Source organism: Prosopis cineraria, unplaced genomic scaffold, assembly GCF_029017545.1.
Source record: "Prosopis cineraria cultivar Desert tree isolate PC_DT_omini unplaced genomic scaffold, ASM2901754v1 PC6, whole genome shotgun sequence".
Classification (NCBI taxonomy): domain Eukaryota; kingdom Viridiplantae; phylum Streptophyta; class Magnoliopsida; order Fabales; family Fabaceae; genus Prosopis; species Prosopis cineraria.
Genome location: NW_026555337.1, coordinates 25,806,098 through 25,828,113, shown reverse-complemented (window position 1 = coordinate 25,828,113; position 22,016 = coordinate 25,806,098). Strand labels below are relative to the sequence as shown.

Sequence of the window (22,016 nt, the reverse complement as noted above, 5' to 3'; positions counted from 1 at the left end):
ATAGAGAAAGCAGGTGCATGGGCCCCATAGGGATCTTTGAGCTAAGTGAAAATTTTTAGCACATGTATTCATATATGTATATGCATTTGGAATGATTTTTGGCCATTTTTGTGTGATTTGTAAATTTTGGGGGCTTAGGGTCCATTTTAGGAAATGGCACCCATGTGGTCAAAATTTGATATAAGGGGTTTTTCCATCATTTAAATGTTCTATCAGGTACTCCTAATCCTATTTGACATGTCCAAAGTGTTTCTACAGGTTTGTGACTATTAGAATGAGATTTGTACAATTTTGAAAATGGTTTTTTACCAAAAAGCTATACTTTTGCATCCGATTGTCCAAATTTCAATCCGACTGTTGGATTTTCTAGGAATTTAGGTCACAAGTAAAACTTTATATATTCTTCATGTGGGCTTTTTAATCACCTTGATTGGATGTCGAGTAGAGAAGCAAAGTGCTCTAGAAGTTAGTCTGGATAAGCCCTCATGACAACAATATAACGCTGTCATGGCAACAATAATTGTTGAGGTTGGGATGCACATGAATTTTGATCTGACCATTAGATCCTTTTGAAATTTGGTATAGTTGTAGTACTCTTTAAATGTGACGTGTGCACTTTGGAATTTCTTTGATTGGTGGTCAGATAATGAAATTGTGTACTCCAGAAATTGGTTCGAATGTGCTGTCATGACAGCAAAAATGCCAAACTGATAAGGTGTCTAAATTTTAATTTGACTATTAGATCTTTTTAAAATTTGATACACTACTAGTAATAATTATAATTGATGTGTGAGATTTAAAATTACTTCAATAGAAGGTTGGACGATAGAACAATGCCTCCTGAAAGTTGGCCTATAAGGGCTGTCATTACAGTAATTTAATATTATCATGACAGTAACTTTTTACCTCGCTTTCACCTAGTTTTCTTCTGTGCGCTATAAGTAGAACTTATAAATTTTTTCTAAACATTTTCAATGTTTATTCTGTAATGGTGTATTTGTTTAGTAATTTAAATGATTTGCTTCCTAAGTTAGTTTAGGATTAACTCCTTAACCATACTTAGTTTATTTGAATTGTGTGATTTTTAGATAACACTCGGGGCAAGTGTTTCAGTTGAATCTGCTAACCTTTAATGGTAGTATGAGAGAGGGAGATGTGAAAAATTGGATAGAGAGAATAGAAACTAGTTTTGAGGTTATTCCCTGTTCCTTCGAGTAGAGGTGATATTAGCTACAGTATAGCTAGTAGAAGATGCCAAGCATTAGTGGCATTTAGTGAGACCCTCTGGTGGTAGTCGGCTTAGCTGGGAGCAATTCAGAGAGAGATTATTTGATTAATACTTCCTTGTGGCATTCAAAGATGAAAAGGAAGCACAGGGAGACATGGATGAAGAGTCATTTATGAGAAAGTTCAACCAACTTTTAAAGTTTATGACTTACTTGCATAAGAGGGATGATAGTAAGTGAAAAGCTCCGAGATTAATTGAGAAGATATGCCCTGAATATAGAAGGTAGATAGCCTTACTAGGGGAGGCTACTTATGAGGAAACTTACAATCGACTTTGTATAGCTACAAGACGAGGTTGAGAGGCAGATTTTGAGAAGAGAAGAGATACTTATAGGCAATTTTCTACTCTATTAGGCCAAACTAGAGGGGTATTAAAGAGAGGCAATTCTAGTGCTAGTGGTTTTGGATCCTCGGGTAAGAGAGTGTTCAGTAGAGGATCATAGTCTCAAGAGTAATTGGCCAGGGCAGGAGATTCTAGAGCTTTACAACAGTTGAGTCAGACTGCTACCATCCCTATATCTTGTGTGAGCATTGTGCGCTCAACTATGTGTGTGATTTGTGGCAATAACCATTTTGGAAGGTGTTGGGCATGTTACATATGTTGTGGCGTGGGCCATTTTGTGAAGGATTTCCCTGAGAATTGAGGGGGACCTTTTGAGCAATGATCGATGGTGTCAAGTTGAGTGTATACAGTTTCTAAGAGGAGGCCCAAACGGCTTTGAATCTAATCACAGGTACAATTTCTATATGCAAGAAAAGAGTTTAGGCTCTATTTGACTCTAGAGCCACTCATTCATTTATGTCACATGATTGTGTGAAAAAGCTACAGTTGCTTGTGCATGGATTACCTTACATAGATAAGACCAGTAAGGTGTGCAAGGGAAATCGAGTTATGCTTTAACAGTAGAACTTCTGTGATAGATCTGATATTGATTCTTATGCAACGATTAGTGTGATCATTAGAATGGACTAGTTGATAGCGAATAATGCTATTTTAGATTGTGCTAAAAGATGGTACTGTTACTAATTCTTGTGATGCCTACTAGGACTTCCACAACATCTACTAATCAGCCAAGATTGTTATCAATAGTGCAAGATAAAAGGTTGGTTTCTGAAGGCTATTAGGCTTATGTTGTTTTCTTTGCAATGGAAGGCAGTGGTAGTAGCAGTATTGATGAAATCCAACTTGTAAATGAGTTTCCTAAGGTATTTACAGGTGAGATATCTCATTTGCCATCAAAGTGAGAAGTAGAGTTCTCCATTGATTTGGCACCTAGTACTCAGTCTATTTTGAAAGCTCCATGCAGAATAGCTCCTTCAAAATTGGTGAAACTTAAGAAGTAGTTTAAGGAATTGTTAGAGAAGGGCTTTATATGCTATAATGTGTCGCCATATGGTTCGTTAGTCCTATTTGTGAAAAAGAAGAAGGACAGGCTGTGATTGTGTATTGACTATAAGCAATTGAATAAGGTGATAATAAAGAACAAGTACCTACTCCCAAGGATAGATGACTTGCTAGATCAGCTAGTGGGAGCTTCAGTGTTTTTTAAGATCGATTTGTGATTTAGATACCATCAATTGAGGGTAAATACAGAGGATGTGCCTAAGATAGCATTTCATACTTGATACAGTCACTTTGAATTCTTAGTGATGCCGTTCGGGTTGACGAATGTGCCTGCAGTTTTCATAGACTACATGAACTGTTTTCTGTCCCTTCTTAGATCAGTTTATTGTTGTGTTCTTAGATGACATACTAATATATTTTAAGGATAAGGAAGATCACGTGAGGCATCTAAGGACTATGCTAAGGATTATAAGGGATAATCATTGTATGCCAAACTAAGCAAATGTGAATTTTGGCTATGAGAGGTAAGATTTCTCGGACATGTAGTGTCAGCTAAGGGGATTTTAGTGGATCCTCACAAAGTAGATTTATTGTTACAATGGGAACGACTAAGCTTAGTGATTAAGGTGCGAAGTTTTCTAGATTTGGCTAGCTATTATCAAAGATTCATTCAAGGGTTTTCATAGATAGCTATTCCTTTGACTTAACTAATGAGGAAGGATCATCCTTTTATTTAGGATGATTGGTGTGAAGCCACTTTTGTGAAGCTTAAAGGAAAGCTAACCTTAGCACTGGTATTGATTAATCATGATCCACGGTTGCCTTATGAGGTTTATACAAATGCTTCTTTAAAGGGCTTAGGATGCATGTTGATGCAAGAAGACCAAGTAGTAGCATATGCATCCAGATAGTTGTGATCTCATAAGGAGAGCTATCCAACACATGACCAAGAGTTGGCCGTTATAGTATTTATTCTTAAAATTTGGCAACATTATCTCTATAAAGTAAAGTTTAATATGCATAGTGATCACAAGAGTTTAAAATATCTTGTGGAATAGAAAGAGTGCATTATGAGATAGAGGTGATAGATAAAATTCTTGAAAGGTTACAACTTGAGATTAAGTGCCATTTAAGTAAAGCTAATGTAGTAGCAGATGCTTTGAGTCGAAAATCATTATATGTGGCTGGGTTAATGGTTCAAGAACACCAATTGTTGATGTCTTTGTTTGAGGTGTAGCTTGAAGCATCAGATTACACCTTAAATGTGATTTACTCAATGATTATTTCCAATGAATTTTGGAAAGAGATATGGGAAGTACAATTAGAAGACAAATTCTTGTCAAGTGTATGAAAGGATATAGAAGAGGGTCATACTACTCTTTTTTGGTTTAGTGATGATCGGTTCATCTTGTACAAAGATCAAATTTGTATGTCGGTGGATGAGGAAATTAGAATAAAGCTTTTGGAAGAAGCTTATTGAAGTAGATATGTGATGCATCCTAACATAACTAAGATATATCATGACATGAAGAAGCATTGGTAGTGGCAAGGTATGAAATGAGATGTTACTAAGTGTGTGAGCCGATGTCTCACATGTCAAAAAGTAAATATTAAGCATCAAAGACTAGCTAGGATGCTTCAATTCTTAAAGATTCCCTAACAGAATGGGATAGTATCTCACTAGGCTTCCTGTCCGGTTTACTAAGGACTCATTCAGAATATGACTTGATGTGGGTTGTTGTGGATTAGTTTATGCAGTCAATGTACTTCTTGCCAATTAAGACCACCTATGATATGGAAAAGTACGTAGAGGTATACGTGAAAAAGGTGGTAAGACTGCACAGTGTACTTAAGGATATAGTCTCAGATTGAGAACCTTAATTTACTTTAAGGTTCTGGGGAGTACTATAGAGGGCTGTAGGTACTGAATTGAGGTTCAGTATCTCCTATTATTTACAAACTAATGGGCAGATTGAGTTCAGGATACAAACTTTAGAGTACATGCTTCGATCATATGCCTTAGAATGAAAAAGTAGCTGGGACAACCATTTACCTTTAGCTAAATTCGCCTACAATAACAGTTTTCACTCAAGTATTCAGATGGCACTGTTCAAGGCATTGTATGAGAGAAAGTGACGATTGCCCTTATGTTAGGTCGAATTGAGTAAAAGAAGCGTGATTAGTCTAGATATTATAGATCAAACCATATAAAAGATCAGAGTTGTTAAGCAGAGGCTTCTTACTGCCCAAAGCTATTAGAAAAGTTATGTTGATAAGCGGCATCAGCCATTAGAGTTTAAAGTGGGAGATCATGTATTTCTTAGAGTTTCTCCAAGGACTAGTATTGGGAGATCCATATGAGCTAAGAAGTTATCACCTCAATATATGGGACCATATCAAATTCTGAGTAAAGTAGGTTCTATAGCATATAAGATCGCTTTACCTCCGCCTTTATTCGAGATACATGACATGTTTCACGTATCACAATTGAAAAAGTATCAATCAGATCCATCATATGTGATCAAGCCAAAAGAAGTAAAACTTCAAGAGAATCTTGCATACCAAACTGAACCGGATCAGATAATGGATATTAAAGAGAAATGGTTATGAAATAAGACTATCTACCTAGTTAAAGTGTTTTGGTGAGGAATGGCTATTGGTAACACGATATTGGAGATGGAGGAGAGCATAAGGAAACAGTATCCTTATTTGTTTCCGTGAGGTAAGTTTATAGTTGTGTTTGAATTTTGGGGACAAAATTCCTTTAAAGGAAGGGAGAATTGTAACATCCTGAATTTTAATCCAAGAAACTAGTTAATAATCAAGGATAAATTAGTAATTAGTGGATTAATCATGGTTGGGATATTGAGTTAATATTTCGTGTTGATTGGTTGTTATGTTAATAAGATTGAATGGTAGAATGACAATATGGGACAAAACACGTGAGCACAACTAAGGTTGAACTCACTATGCCATGCACTACAATAGAATTTGTATATGCTAGGGCACAATGTGCAAAAATCACTTCAAGCTAACATGATCAGCTTGTAAAATTAGAAGGAAGAAGTGAGGAAAATGCATCTAAGGAGGTGGAGAAGCTTGGCTTTACTAGGGCTTACATTATTTAATCATTGGGAGTCAACTTCGACTAGTAACTTATCGAGTAAGTATTGCATAGTCCTAAGCTTCATTTCTACCCTATTTTCATTAAATTTCTTCTATTGAGAAATCAATCCAAGAAGTTTTAAAGTATTGGAATCTAAAAGAAAGGTTTAAAAAGGGCTATCGAATATGAAACTAAGGTTTTGTGACTAATATAGAGTTAAATGGTTGAGCTTAGCCTAAAAGTTAGGTTAAATAGTGAAAATTGGTTAAATGAATATGTTAGGAGGTTGTTTTGGTCATTTGAATAGCCTATAATACCAATGACTATAGATAATGGACTTATGAATTCAAAAGGTGTTAATTGGACTAGTTTGTATGTTAAGGGATTCGGTTTAGCTAAATTAATGCTTATATGAAATGTTGAGAATTGATTGAGATTGAGCACCTATGACATTGCTCATGGGAATCTACACACTTGCGAATTTATAGTGATTGGTAACTGTTAGTAGTAAGGGTTAAAGGTAACTTGAGTAACCCTTTTACTTGTTTATTTGTAAAATTATTTACAAATATTTTTATATAACTTTTTGCATTGTGTTATGAAATATAGAGTAGTAGCATTATGAAAGAATATGCATGCGGATGTGTCAGTAATATATGAAATGAATTTGAAGGGACATATGCAGACATGTGCATTACATCTGTGAGTATACCCTAGATTATGGTAGGAAGATGTGGCCCTGCTCTGAGTAAGTCTAGGAAGATCTTATGATCTAGAGTATAGAACTTGACTTTGTTAGGACAGACGTAAGAGATCTTAATGATAGAAAGCATAGAGCTTAACTCCTCCACGATGGACCTAGCACATGGAATGATCCACAAGTATACCCTAGACTAGGGTAAGGGGTTATGGTCCTACTCTGTGTAAGGCTAGGAAGTCTTGAAGATCCTAAGCATAGAGCTTAACTCTACCATAATGGACCTAGGAGACCACCCATACATGAAGAGGATTACCTGGTCTGAACAAAGGTATGGTGGGCCCTGTTTTATGTGACTGGAAGTCGTGGTCTAGCGTAGAGATTGCTTCGCTAGGTGCAACTAGGAATGCATTAGCATGAGCATGATGAGATTGATGAGAATGAATTCTTATATATGCACATGACATTGTTTTTGCTGAAACACATGCTACTTTATCTCTTGTATATGCATATGATTTTACTTACTAACCGATAATTGAGGTTATATCCAAGTTATTAGGACATATGTCTCACTCTGTTACCTTTGTACATAGGTAAAGAGAGCATGAGAAGGCTGGGAAAGGAAGTGAGGAAAGAGTAGGCTCGATTGGTAGTGATATGACTACCATTAGTGTAAATGAATGTATAAAATTGTATCTAGAATTCAAGTTACCAACTTGAATACAAAAGTGTATGTGAAAGGAAAATATGAATTGTGTTGTGAAAACTTTCTTATATATATATATATATATATGTATATGATATTGCATCTCGCCGAGGGTGCCCCAGTGAAGGGTACATGTATGTTGTTTTGTAACTTGTTCCACTTGTGTGAATGTGGATTGAATGAGAATTGAATGTGAATTTATGTGTATATGTGAGAACTTGACACAAATGATGAGGCTAAGCCCTATTTAGAAGAGTTGAGTATATTTATAATTCCCAACTATAATAAAAATAGTAAAGGAGAAGTTGAGATAGAGCTATATATTAAAGACATAGATAGCCCGTAATCTGATAGTTCAAATTAGAAGGAAAATCTTCATGGATTGAGTATTGAAAAATAAATAGAAGAAAAAGAAACTATTGAGAGACTTAAATGAAAAGATCACGGACTTGGAAGGGTAAATCTTCATGTAATCAATACCAGTATTGCATGCTTAACTCTGTTTTGAAGTTCAAAAAACAGAGCAATACAATTCTATATTTGAAGGACACCAAAGTGGTGTAAATTTCACAAAACAATTAATGTGCATGTAAGCGACAAATCTAAATGTGTAACTGAGGGCTCTAAAGTACAATGATCATTGATGGTAAAGATATAAATGTAAATAATGCCTTTCTTGTTGCTTGCAAGAGCATGAGAAGGTAGATAGCAAGAAATAGATAATGATGGGTTGTGATGTGAATGGGTTCATATTTTTAAATTTGGATGATCACCCAAAATTCCTTCAGATTATTGTTTGTCATATGATTAAAGAACTCAAATGAAAAGGACAAAAAAGAAAAACAAATGTTTCTAGTGGTGCTCATATATTTATTTAAAAATCTAAAAAATATTTCAAAATATAAATATTATATTTTGTTGAAGTATCCCTTGTAAATTATTCTCACTGAGTTCTAAGATTTGAAGCATATTCAAACTCCCAATTGCTTTGGGAATATCTCCTATAATTCAAAAATAAATTTTGCAAGGAAAAAAAAATACACATGATAGATTTTAGTATCATAATAAAACTATAAACTCAAATACCAAAAACAATTAATGATAACATGGTCACATGAAAATATATAGTCTTAAAAAATTGAACTGGACTAGCCATTTTAATCAGTTGAATCGGAGCTAGCACTTGGCCAATTTCCGTACAACGGTCAAAACTGGATCCAAGAAGTGATATAACGTTGCAAATGAATTGTTACATAATATACGATGTGGTTAATTATTATGCATTACCAAAAAAATAAAATCAACGGCCAAATTTTGAAGTCTCTTTATCTTTCCTACGCCTTTGCCCTACACCTCAACTATAAACAAATCTTGCACTATGTGTTGAACTATGTGTTAAGGAATATGTTTGCATCTTTTTTAGCCCACAAAACAGATATGTTGATTCTGGTTCATAGGGACTAAAGTTTGCTATTTTCCAAGTTATTAATTCCTGTTTACAGTTTAAGGAAAACCATTGACATGGAGATTTTATATTTTAATATTGATGTAGATATTAACATTGTCATACAAGTGATTATGTTCCAACTGACAAAAGAACAAAAAGGAATAAAATGATTGATAGTACCAAACTATCATTTATTAATAGTATATCAAATTTCCAATGCATCTTTATGTTGCCAAACAATTAATTAAAACCCAAAAATGAAGTCATCAAAAGTGAAAATGAATAAAGCATAATATACTAAACAAATGGCAAACAAACTTTCTTGATACAAAGAGATAGATTTTGTGTTTTTAAAGTTTCATGAAACGTGTTAAAATGATGCAATATAACTTTATGAGATGATTGAGAATATAAAAAAAAAAAAAACAAGACCACTGACTTTTGGAATGTATTCCATGAGAAGATAGTGCTATAAATGAGGGAGTTAACTGGAACATGCAAAATCATTTTACATGTGCCTCTATTAAACTTGCAAAAACTAAAATCCCTTTTGTAAATTCAATGGAAAAAATAAACATTATATTTCAAAATTAAAAACATGCAGTTCAATATAAATTAAATATCTTGAATCGTAACACAGTTCACAAGCCAAATACATCATATTGGCTTTTTATACAACATATAGTGTATATGAATACATTTTGATAGAAAAAATATAATATGCCATTTAAATTTCACTTATATTTTACTTTATCACTATACTGAAGGTTGTTGAACAATTTTTCAGGAAAATATAACATCCAAAAGACTATATTTAAAGTACATTTTGTTAATATCTTTCTAAAATAAATATACTTAATGAGTATATATATATTTTAAGATACGCTTGTTCAAATTTTAGTTTGTCCAAATAGATTGATCCACGCAATGTATAGAAAGAAAATTGTTATGTTGTAGTGCAATTGAATTAAGAAAATCAATGATAATTTTATTAAGATTGATGTCTTTGATATGAAATATGAACACATTTTGAACGTTGCCTCACACCTAGAATTCTAGCAATAGTAATATATAAAAAAAAATAATTACACAGGAATTTAAATTGACAAATTAATGGAAGTTAAAACTGGAATTATAGTAAATATCTTAGTAGCTAGCATAGAGTGGTGACGTAATCTAATAGAAATGTGAATTATATTGATGATCCTACTGTAAAACTTTTGTAGTGCCACATATTATATATGGTTCATTTTATCTGACTTTATAACTAAAGTATTTCAACAAGTCTCTAGTTCTAACCAATGTTTGCAAATAGTAATTAAAAAGAATCATTCATGTATAAAAATAAAAGTTCTAGAACACACAAATGTATAACCAAAAGGAAAATTGGTAGAGAAATACACACACACACTGAGAAAACAACTAAAGAGGGAAAAGTATATTAGCTATAACATCATAATTTGATGAAAAATTACCTGGTATATTGGCTTAAAAAATTAACTCTTAAATATATAAAATTTAAATTTGTCACACAGCAGTTATATTGAGAATATTTTCTATGTATTTGATAAATATATAATAAAATTTGTCTAATGCTCCAAGTGTTCATGCATGGTAAATCATTTTTAACAAATCTAACTTTTAAAATTTAAAAGAAATGTTTCGGGATCATCCTTTTAATTTTCTATAAACTTGTTAAAGAACGACTTGGAGACCCATTCTTCCAGGGGACATATATATTTATATGATATAGCCCGTCTCAAAAAATAACTCAAATATGATAGAAAATTACACATTATGTGATTATGATTAGTTGAAAGCATACCTTCAATGTTATTTCTACTAAGGTCTAGTTCTTGAAGTTTTTTCAACTTTCCAATATTCCTTGGTATTTGGCCGGACAACTTGTTAGCACCTATAGATATAATTTTCAAGTTTGATAGGTCACCAATTGTTTGAGGAATATTTCCTGCAATATGATAATTAAAAAAACCACATTATTATGAATTCTCATGTATAAGATTATGATAAAAGAAAAATAAGTAACAAACATAATTTTATGAATGTTCTTTTTTTTTTAGTTACTGTGATTATGATATAATAACTCTTGAATTTGTATTTAAAAGAAACTAGTGTCCGGAAAAATAATGAAGTTCTTAAACCAAACAAAATTGTTTTGTATATAACCTCTAAATTGTCAACAAAATATTATAGGACAAAACAATTCATTAGCAAAAATACACAAATTTTTAAATTGTACTCGTTTATTATAGTGCATAAATGATTAGATAAATACAAAAACAAAAACTCAAATATGATAAAAAGTTACACATTATTTGATTATGATTAGTTGAAAGCGTACCTTCAATGTTATTTCCACTAAGGTCTAGCTCTTGAAGTTTTGTCAAATTTTCAATACTCCTTGGTATCTGGCCAGACAACTTGTTAGCACGTAGATATATAATTTTCAAGTTTGTGAGGCCACCAATTGTTTGAGGAATATTTCCTGCAATGTGATAATAAAAAAAAGCTACATTATTATGAATTCTCACGTATAAGATTATGATAAAAGAAAAATAAGTAACAAACATAATTCTATGAATGCTTCTTTTTTTAAGTTATTGTGATTATGATATAATACTTGAATTTGTATTTAAAAGAAACTAGAGTCCGGAAAAATAATGAAGCTCATAAACAAAACAAAATTGTTTTGTATATAACTTCTAAATTGTAAACAAAATATTATAGGACAAAACAATTCATTAGCACAAATATACAAATTTTGAAATTGTACTCATTTATTATAGTGCATAAATTATTAGATAAATAAAAAAAGGTGCATTGTTGCGTGCTTGCATTGTTCTGTGCAGAAATTGGGGAGGGAGAATGATATAGATTAGGAGCGGAATTAATGGTGTTTAACAAGAGTAAACAAGTAAGTTTAAATTGCTAAGATGTATCTTTCAGAATCTTTGATATAGTATATTTTTAAAAGAGTTAAAAATAAAATTAAATTGTGTATTTTTGAAAATTTTGTAACGGCTTATGTAATATTACTAAAATTAAATATAAATGAATATATTTCACTCTACAAATAAATCATAAATAATATGAAAATTTTCTAACAATATATATCAAAATTCGAAAAACACTTTGATCATAATGACTCACATATATAAAAAAATTAGAATTACCAAAAATAATTATAATATAAAAAGGGGTGAAATAGTGTATATATATATATATATATATATATAATATTAATAAATTATTAAATTTGTTGAATTTATATCATTATATCACTTCTAAATCATTAAAATGTGAATTCATTTTATATTATTTAGAAATTTTTTTTATTGAAGTACATTTGTAAAGTTAATATGTTGTTAATATTTATATATTTGTATTTTTAAGTTTTATATTCTTGTACTTCATCTATTTTCTAATATAACATTTCTCTCAAATCATAAAATTAATTTTTAAAATATTGATAAAAGATTAAAAAATAAAATTCAAATGAAGATTGCCTAAATATATAGTTATCTTTTAAAAATGTATGGTTTATGCCATCCGTACATAAAACCCTTGTGTGTGAAGAGTTGTTAGTTTCATAGATTGATTACACTTATAGGGTAATACAAATTCTAAAATTAGTCAAAACGGTAATGGTTATTGAGGGGTATATGGTAAATACTAAATAGTTTAATTCAAGCCAAAAAAAAAAAGCTTGAAAGCCAGTAATGAATATTTAATTAATTTCTACCCATCATATGTTTGATTTATTTATTCCAGTGGCTGGCCCCTATATGATATAGCTTGAACTTTTTCTTTTGATATTTTATACCAAACATTTAAAGCCTAATATTAGATCCTACAACAATAATTATAAGATTCAAAATCAGTTCATCTGATGAAATATAGGAATTAATATATTTTAAAGAAACCTGCTATAAGAGGAAATCTATCTTAATTTTATATTTTATTACTTTATGTATTCTACTCTATTCAGCAAGTGGGCTGTTTTATCACTTCTACATTAAATGAGCTGCAAGTAAATTTATCCTTATAGGGAAGGAAACCTCAAGCTTATATTTTATTTTTTTATGTCTCCTTCTTATTGTTGCTTCTATAAAAAGCCACCATGCAGCACATGTAATAGAGTTTTTAGACCTTTTGATGATGAATGAATACTAGAATATGAAAGCTCTCTCTCTCTCCCCCTCTTCGTCTGCCTCCTTCCCCTCCACTGCCCTGCCTTCATCTTTCTAATTTCTTCATCTCTTTGTATTCTGTCTTTTCTCTCCATCCCTGTTCTTGATCTCTCACTCTGTTTCTGTTATACCTTTTCCTCTTTTCTTCAAATCAGTGCAAGCGTGAGTGTGTATGTGTCGCATCATCATCTAAAATATTAGGTCCCCTTCAATCAAAAGCTAGTTCCATGCCTTCTTATTTCTTTCCATGCATCTCAATTAAAACTCTAATGATGTCAATAGGCAAAATTAAAAAACAAAAATATTTAAGACACACGAACACCTACAAAATTGTTTGAAATAATTTAGAGAAAATATAAAATTACCTGACATTATAAAAAAAAAAACCTATTAAGGTGTTGTATGACAAAGACATCCGCTAAAGTGAAGATGAGTCAAAAATAGTTGGAAGTATTTTTTCTAAAAGATTGTTCCCTCTTATATGTAAAATCTTTAAATGTTGAAGCCTTCCAATCTCAAGTTGCATAGATCCATGGATAAAATTTAAGGTCCAATCTAGTGTCTCTAACTTTGACAAATTTGATACACTTGGACGAATAATGCCCTCAAAACTATTACTATGAAAAATCAGGTGCTGAAGACCAAATAAACCTCCAATGCAAGCTGGAATTTTCCAATCAATTAATTAACAGTAGGGGTTTTAAAAAGTAAAATTAAAAGCTAGGGGGTTAGTTTTGAAAGTTTAAAGGGAGGGGGTTCATCTGCAGTTGTCTCAAAGTTCAAGAAGCTTTAACGTATTTTTTCCTAATAATATATCATAACTTTTACCAAATCATAATCGATATAATGTATTCTTATTTAACTTTTAGAATAATTTTGAATAAAAAACCTACTTTTTAAATATTTTAAATTTTAAAATTAATTTAAAAAATGATAAAAATAGTTTCAATCCTAAATGAAAATAATGTATACTTAACTATTTAAATATGTATTATTTTGAAACTATTATTCAAAAATATTATACTTGAAATTCAAAATATTAATTTTTTTGAATTATACAGGAGTAATAAAGCCGAATCAAAAATAAGATAAAAATGAAAGTTGAAATAATAAATGAGTTTTGGGTTAAGTGAAAAACAATACCTGAACTCACTTAGATTTTAAATTAGAAAATTTTCATTTAAATCCCGAGAAATTTTTATAGCAAGTTTCCAATGCTTTTTGGTAAATGGCCTGAAAGAAGATTGACACTTATAGACACAATTAGGAATACTTTATTTATATTACAAATTTTCTAATCCCATTAATAAATCACATATTAGTCAAGCAAAGGGTATTTCCAATATGTTCACATATTTTAAGAAAATATTGTTACATTGTTAACTTGTTAAAAACCATAAGGTTCCAATTCTACCCTTTTTAAATAAAAGGCATGACTCTAGAACCAAAAAAATAATTTTCAGAGAAATAATCCTCATTGAGCTTATGATATTATATGACTCAGGAACCTTCCATCTTAATCAATTTACAACACCTTCCATATCACACACAAACACACATTTCAACTAATGATTTCACGTTGTCTTGCAATTACGCTTAAGAGTGGACATATATGTAGTCTAATTTTTTTAAAATTTTCAAAACGAAATCAGTGATAGAATTAATATAATACTTATGTGAAATTCATTAGTATTTGTTGGGGGACTTCCAAAATTGTTTAATTTAGCTATAATAGAATATAATTGTAATTGAATTGATCGTAATATATTAATATAATTTTAGTTTTATGCATCAAACCAGTAAATTAAAAAATTTTAATGGGACTTGTTGTACTAATTTTGAAAGATTGAATGGCTCAGTTTTTTTATTTCTCCTAAACTTTCTTACTAATTGTTTAATTGTTTTACTAAAGTTGAGTTTCGCTAAGATTATTGATATTGATTTTTTTTTTATTATAGTGGGAATGTTAAAGGTGTAATGAAGAACTTTCCATATCAAGCTAATACAGGATTACTAAAAAAACTGGCAAAGTGCACTAATAATTAATAACGGGGTCCAAATTAAACGGTGATGCAGGAATTAATGTGGCCTAGTTATTTCTTTGTTTTTTTTTTATAGGAAACACAAGCTAAAAACCTAAAACTGACCTCGTTATTTCTGTCTTGTTTATCCAAACCTTGTTCTCTATATTATGTTGAGATTTTATTATATTTATTGCAGCTCGGTATTCTCTTATGACTTAACATATGGCATCAAAAAATTAAAACCCTATAATTTATTATTATTATTATTATTATTAAGCTATGCACAAGTAATCCTTTATTGAAAACAATCTTATTTAAAGCACAATCAGACACAAAATATGAGTATAAACTTAGATTCATATCTTGGTTCACAACATTGGGAGTGGTACCTCTAATTGGACTTGACAATGTTTGAGTCTGACTGAATTAGATAGCCATATAAAATTGTTGTTGTTGTTGTTGTTGTTGTTCTATGTATATGTATATTGTGTAACAATATGGCCTCGTAGATTGCCAAACCAAAATGTTGTTTTTGGGTTGACAATGCATGGGACTTCTAGAAGAAGAGAAATAATGAGGTGTTGAATGCAAGAGGTGGGAGTAAGAGAGATCATAGCAAGAAGCTCATTCCAAGACAATTTATGGCATCATAATGAGTTCTTCCAATTTCCATCACTTCCTCCACCAAAAAAAAAAAAATTGGCAAAGACCTTAGTTCTATTGAACACCAAATGGAAGACAAGATTAGATATTTTCAAACTCCAATCAATGACCAAATCGGTAACATGTTCCCTCCCATTACGAGAACCATAGTCAACCACCAAACTACAATTTTGGGATCTCAATGCTTAAGCTTTATTTTTGTAGATGTCGGTTTGATTGCAATTTTAGAAACATTAATGAATATAAATACCAAATTTTGATGGACAACGTTGATATGTTGAAGTTGATCCAATTGGGTCTTACTTTCTCTTTTATATATATACAAGGAAGGGTGGAACGTGGAAACGGGGCCGTTGGTTGCAAAGCCTGTTAAAAGCCTTTTGGAAAAAGAAAAAAAAAGAATTTAAAAATTATAAAATAATGCCTAAGTTTTATTTACTTTATGCTTCTTTCCAAAGTATGTTTTATATATGGACTCTTGACTTTTTATATAAAAATAAATTGATTTGTTGAGGAGAATTTTTGTTTAGATGAAAATTAAGGAAGTCCAATTTGTTTAATGGTCTTGATCAAAACCAATGTCCAATGCATAAAAGTGCAATCAAAATATATTTGGTGAGATTGAATTTAGAGATTTGGCATGGTGGGCAGTACATACCTGTGAAGAAGTTGTCTCCTAATTGTAACTCTTTGAGTTCCTTGCATTGTGTCCAATCAGATGGTATAGCTCCAAATAATTTGTTGGCTTGAAGATCCAAAGCTTGTAAATTTGGAAGGCCATGACATATATTTGAGGGAATGCCTCCCGACAAATTATTCCAACTAAAATCAATCTCTTGCAACCCAGATATATTAAAGATAGTTGATGGTATTTGGCTTGAAAACATATTGGTGTCTAAAAATAAAATTTTTAGACTTTTAAGATTACCAATCTGTTCGGGAATGCTTCCTACAATGTTACATCAATAAAAGATCCATCAAATTTAGTGTATTCCACCAAAATATAACTAGATCTTGAAGTTGGGAATAAAAGAGAATCAAGTAAAATGCAAAATAACTTCTGAAACTATTGGTAAATTATTCTTTCTGAATTTAGAATTAAGAGAGTGTACAAGAAGTATTAAAAGCCAATTTGGGACCCTTGGCTATCTCATTAATGAGTTCGCCCCCAATATTGGCATTTGCTAATCATAATGAATTTAATATTTTAACTAACAAATGGCTGAAGAAGATAAAAGGTTATAATGCTCTTGGACCCCAATCATGTAGTTGCAAATTTGTTATAATGTTATTTCAAATAAAATTGTATCTTAAGAATTTTGGTTCCGTGCAAATGGCAATTGAAGCTAATAGGCAAGAATTTTATTGGCACAATTATGACCAAAGTTGTAATATTCAAAGGTAACACATCTTATATAAATAACTAATAATTAATTTCATAGTCAATATATATATCACTTGTATTTATGATTTGATTATTGGATTTTGGAATATATAAATCCTACATTGTCAATGAAAATAGGCATTGAAATTCACATATTTAATTTTTTTGGGTCAAATCACATATTCAATTTTAGATCAAAGGAGTTTTTCAAGGTGGTATTATTCATCATTTGGCAAACAAAAAACTATGGGGTTAAGTAATGAACTTAAACTTGCTTTAATGTGTTGCCAAAAAATTGTTTTTAATCTCAATTAAACAAATATGATATATGTTAATGATGGGACACTTACAGTACTTCAACATTAATATATAATATTATCTCCAATATGAAATTATGATGAGGGTCTATATAATAATTATGTAAACCATAACTTTCCACAAATTTACCTTTATAAATTCATATCTACAGAAAAATGAATCAGAATCATAAATTTGGCAAACAAGTTGCAGAATTAACTTGTAGGGCATAGGCTGACTCATTTTCAGGAGTCCAAGCTAAAATTATAAAGATGTTTGTAGCGAAGAAAAAGATTCTACAAGTCAACAAAAAAAAAAATCCACCTCAGACAAACTTAAAAAAAAAATTATAAACAAGCATTCTAAACAAGCAATGATGGAAACCCAAAAAAAAAAAAACGTGTTAAAAAAAGTGAGGGAACGAGAAGTCCTAGCTAGTAGTATTAAAAAAAAAATTCATTTTCAACAAAAAAAATTCCGCACGATATTGCCCCAAAACTTAGCATTCTAAACAAGCAATGAGGGAAAGAGAAATCCTAGTAGTATTAAAAAAAAGTGTTGATGTGGAAAACAAAAAGGGAGCTCACAAGGACAAAGACAAATTTATTCGTTCAATAGCTCTAATCTATCAATGAAGAGAATTAAAAGAAAAATCTTCATGAGAATAAGTGTAAAATAAAAAAGAAAATTAAAAAATTATAAAGAGACTCAAAAGAAAACAGCATGAATGGAGTTCGAAGAGTAAATCTTCTTGGAATCAAGAATAGTTCTTGTGTATGTGAACTACAAATATGAATGTGTAGTTGAGGGATCTAAAGTATAACGATCAAAGATAATGAACATATAAATGTAAATAATGACTTCCACATTGCTTTCAAGAGCCACCAAAACTCCAAAAGGTAGAAAGCAAGACAAACAAAATCATGGGCACTTATGTGAATGGGTTCATATTTTTAAACTTAAAAGATCACCCATTTCCTTAGAATTATTGTTTGGGATATGATTAAAAAACCCAAATGTAAAAGGACAGAAAGGAAAAACAAATATTTCCAACAAAGGCGCTGATAAATTTATTTAAAAAGCTAGAAAATATTAACATCTAGGGCCATTATTTTTATACTTGTAAGATTGCCAATTGTTTCAGGAATATCTCCTGCATACATGACAACATAAAAAAACACATCATTAAGAGTTATGATGCATTATAAATCGTGCGGATGCAATTCATGTGATAGGCATCCTACATGGAATTTGAGGGATGTTTTAGGTAGAAATGAATTAATCAAAACACATACTTTTTGTTTAAAAATACTTAATTATCACAAATATTAAGTATATCATGATTTCATAGTGTAATAATTTATTTTTAGAGTCATTAGAACTGTTTGTAATGATTCAAAATAAACCACATGAAAAGAAAAACATGTTTTTTTACATGTGCTGAAGCTTTTCAATACATTTTATATAGACTGAAATATGGACTAAAGAATCAATTGGATGCAAAAGGATTATAAAGAAAAAATGTTTTACACAATACTCCAAGTCACCATTATACAATAACAGCTTCATGTATTGCAAACAAACAAAATACTCCACAAGACATCCTTGCTAGCATTTCTAAAATTATTGGAAAAGGAAACTTTTTTTTGTCAACAAAAACTAAAGACTTATTTTTATGTTTAAGTTGTTAGAAAAGAAAATTTCACTCATACACAAATTTATAAACAAAAGGAAAAGTAGGAAAAGAAAATGCTTTGTTGTTCATAGTAATAGTAAGAAAACAACTAGAGAAAAAAAAACTATAGTAGGCAGAATATTATAACTTTATGAAAAAAATACCTTGTAAATTATTATGATCAAGATATAGCTCTTGAAGCATATCCAATTTCCCAATTCCTTCAGGTATATCACCTATAAAAAAAATTTTAAGGTTTAAAGATATAGAATTTAAATTGGTCATAGATATATCTATTGAGAGAATATTTTCCAATTTATGTGATAAAGACATAAGAAAGATGGCTTATTAATCCTACAAGTGTCCATATATGATGAATCATTTTTGCCAAATCTAACCTGTAGTCCCTTATTTCCGGTCACCGGGCCCGTGTGTGTGTGTGTGTATGATGACATGGCAGCTGAATGAAATTCTCTTTTCCTCATTTGTATTTTACATCAAAGACTATACTGCCACATTAATCAATCTATTCTACCCACGAAAAACAAAAACAATCATAAGATCCAAAGCTGCTGGTTCCTCTTATGCATTAAGTAAGGAAAAACAAAATTTACACTTTAGACACGTCCTTACCATCATCACTTAAAAGAACAATATTTAATGGTTACTTTTAGATTATCATTTATAAGTAACACCAGAATTTCACACAAATAATACTTTGAACCTACAAGTAAACACGAGACAAAGGTTAAGACTCTAAAATGGCAGCTTGTGCAAGACTTTGAACAATTACCAAAAATGCCATATATAAAGAAAGTAAGATATTGGAAGAATTACAACAAGTGCCAGATAAGGATTAAATTAGTCAAAACCCTAACAACGCTTGCAAATCATAAGCAACATATTGTGTAGTAATTGTTTGAACAATTTTACATGGTTTTAACGCAACTACAAAAGAGATTCTATAAATCATCTGAAGTGACAAATTGTCTAGCTAGCTAAAAGAGAATTACAAAGAACATTGGATTATTGTTTCTTAACCAAATTAAAAAATTATTATCAAGATTATATCATTGAAAAATAATAGTTACAGAATTATCAAACATTAATTTTCTCAGGGAAATTAATTTAAACAAGGAAGTAAACTTTTGCAAAGCTGTTTTCATCAAAGCGCAAAATGAGCTAACTTTAACAATTTGAATACCCATATAGGAGGGCACGAAGTTGGAAAGGCAAATATTCAAAAATAAATAAATAACAAGGAAAATATGTGGTTTGGATATATGCAACAGACTTACTCACAAAAAAAATTATTTTTTCTTTTATTTCTTAAATAGCTATAGATTTCACCACCGCCAAAGTTCATATCATATAAAGTTTATAAATTTTTCATTTCAAAATGTTTGATGAGGACACATTTGATTGGAGGAATAGATTGACTTTAGATGAGATTCGTGAGGAATATATATTTAATAATGGATAAATGAGCAAATTACCCCCTAAATTTTATGTTCAGTTGTACTATATATTCTCAACTTGTTTATTGTACAAGTTGTTCACTCAACTATTGAAAACAATGTAATATGGCCTCTACTATTAATAAAAGTAACTTTGACCATTAGTGGACGATAATATTATAGAAAAGAATTTTAAAATTTAAAAAAAATGATCAAAAAGTTTTTTTTGGTCCTTTTTTGTAATTTTTGTCCCTGTTTGTAATTTTTAGGTTCTTTTATATAATTTTTGATGTCATTTTCTGTCATTTTCTAGTCACTAACTGTCAAAACTAACTTTTGCTAATGGCAAGGACAAGACTGTATTATTTTTAAAAGTTGAGCAAATAATTTGTGCAATAAACGAGTCTAAAGTCCATGGTGCTAAGAACCTAAAGTTCAGGATTTGCTCATTTATTCTTTAATAATTAATCACCAGTACGAAATATCTTCTTGACCACATTGCTTCTATTCTATATTATACGCAGTTGAGGAACACACCACGTCACCAATAACAAGCCACAAAAATAACACAAAATTGATGAAAAGTTAAACATTATGATTAGTTGAAAGTATACCTTCTATGTTAATTTTTACCAATATTTTTTTGGTATTTGACCAAACAACTTGTTACCACTTGCGAATATTTCTTCCTTCATTTCTATTTTATAAAAAATAATTCATTATTTAATTATTTTAAACTCTTAGCATATCTTCCTGCATCCCACAGTTTTAAAACATTCTCTCTCAAAGAAGTGTCTTAAAATAAGTGATTTTTTTTCAACAAAAAAAAAAGCTGAAACAAATGGGCCATTATCTCTTAAAATTCTTATAATTAACTAAGTGAAAACAACCAAAAAGAGTAAATAGTTTGGATGTGTAAAAATGTGATATACCTTAAATTATTTAATCTAAATATTTAACCAAAAATTTAATTATAAAATAAGATATACTTTAAAATATTTAATCTAAATATATTATGTCATTGAGACTTATGGGGGTTATAGTAAGAAGAACCTTTTAAAAAATAGAAGACTAAAGTTATGATGATAGAATTATCAACCAAATTTCAAAATTTATAAGCTAACTCTTTATATAATTATATATTTGTCTGTATATCAATATAACAAAATAAAACGTACAAAAATATGACTGTTGATATATATGCTTAAAAGTTGCATCTCGATTATGAATGTTAGATTTCGTGATCGGCTTATGCTTCTATTGCCTAACGTACAATGTCATTTTTGCTTGTATTTGAAGACATATTAGGGTGGGGAAGTTAAAAAAGAGACATGGACCAATATTTAGTTAAAATTATTTTTATTTAATTTTTAAATTAAATTTAAATTAGAAAATTTGCATTTAAATCCCAAGAAATTTTTATGAAATTTAAAATTAAAACTTACAAAAATACTCATCTTTTTTTAATAAAATACCCTTCCTTTATTAAAATTCGATTGTAGTAAATATGCTTGATTTTTAATTTCATTAAAATCCTTTGAAATTAAAAATGAAGCTTATTGTTGCTAGTTCTAATAATAGGATGGGTGTCTTCACCATCACTTCCTTCGCCTTATCTACTAGTTAAAATTATTTGGCTGATCTCTCTTATGTTGTTGCTGATTTTATTTTTGCTTTGTTTCTTTCCTTGTTTTGTTGCTTTGTTGTTGTTTGCAGT

General features: G+C 30.2%; 1 protein-coding gene across 3 annotated transcripts in view; it reads right to left on the bottom strand.

Annotated features, from left to right (window-relative positions):
• The window catches only part of LOC129312853 (receptor kinase-like protein Xa21), a 52,385-nt gene that overhangs the window by 15,143 nt on the left and 15,226 nt on the right, over positions 1 to 22,016 (bottom strand). For all 3 annotated transcript variants that reach the window (XM_054955608.1, XM_054955609.1, XM_054955610.1), the window contains 4 exons: positions 19,007 to 19,078; positions 16,145 to 16,435; positions 10,951 to 11,094; positions 10,414 to 10,557 (listed from right to left, as the gene is read on the bottom strand). In XM_054955608.1, the coding sequence (XP_054811583.1) occupies positions 10,414 to 10,557; positions 10,951 to 11,094; positions 16,145 to 16,435; positions 19,007 to 19,078 (651 nt within the window). The remainder of the gene's footprint in view (positions 1 to 10,413; positions 10,558 to 10,950; positions 11,095 to 16,144; positions 16,436 to 19,006; positions 19,079 to 22,016) is intronic.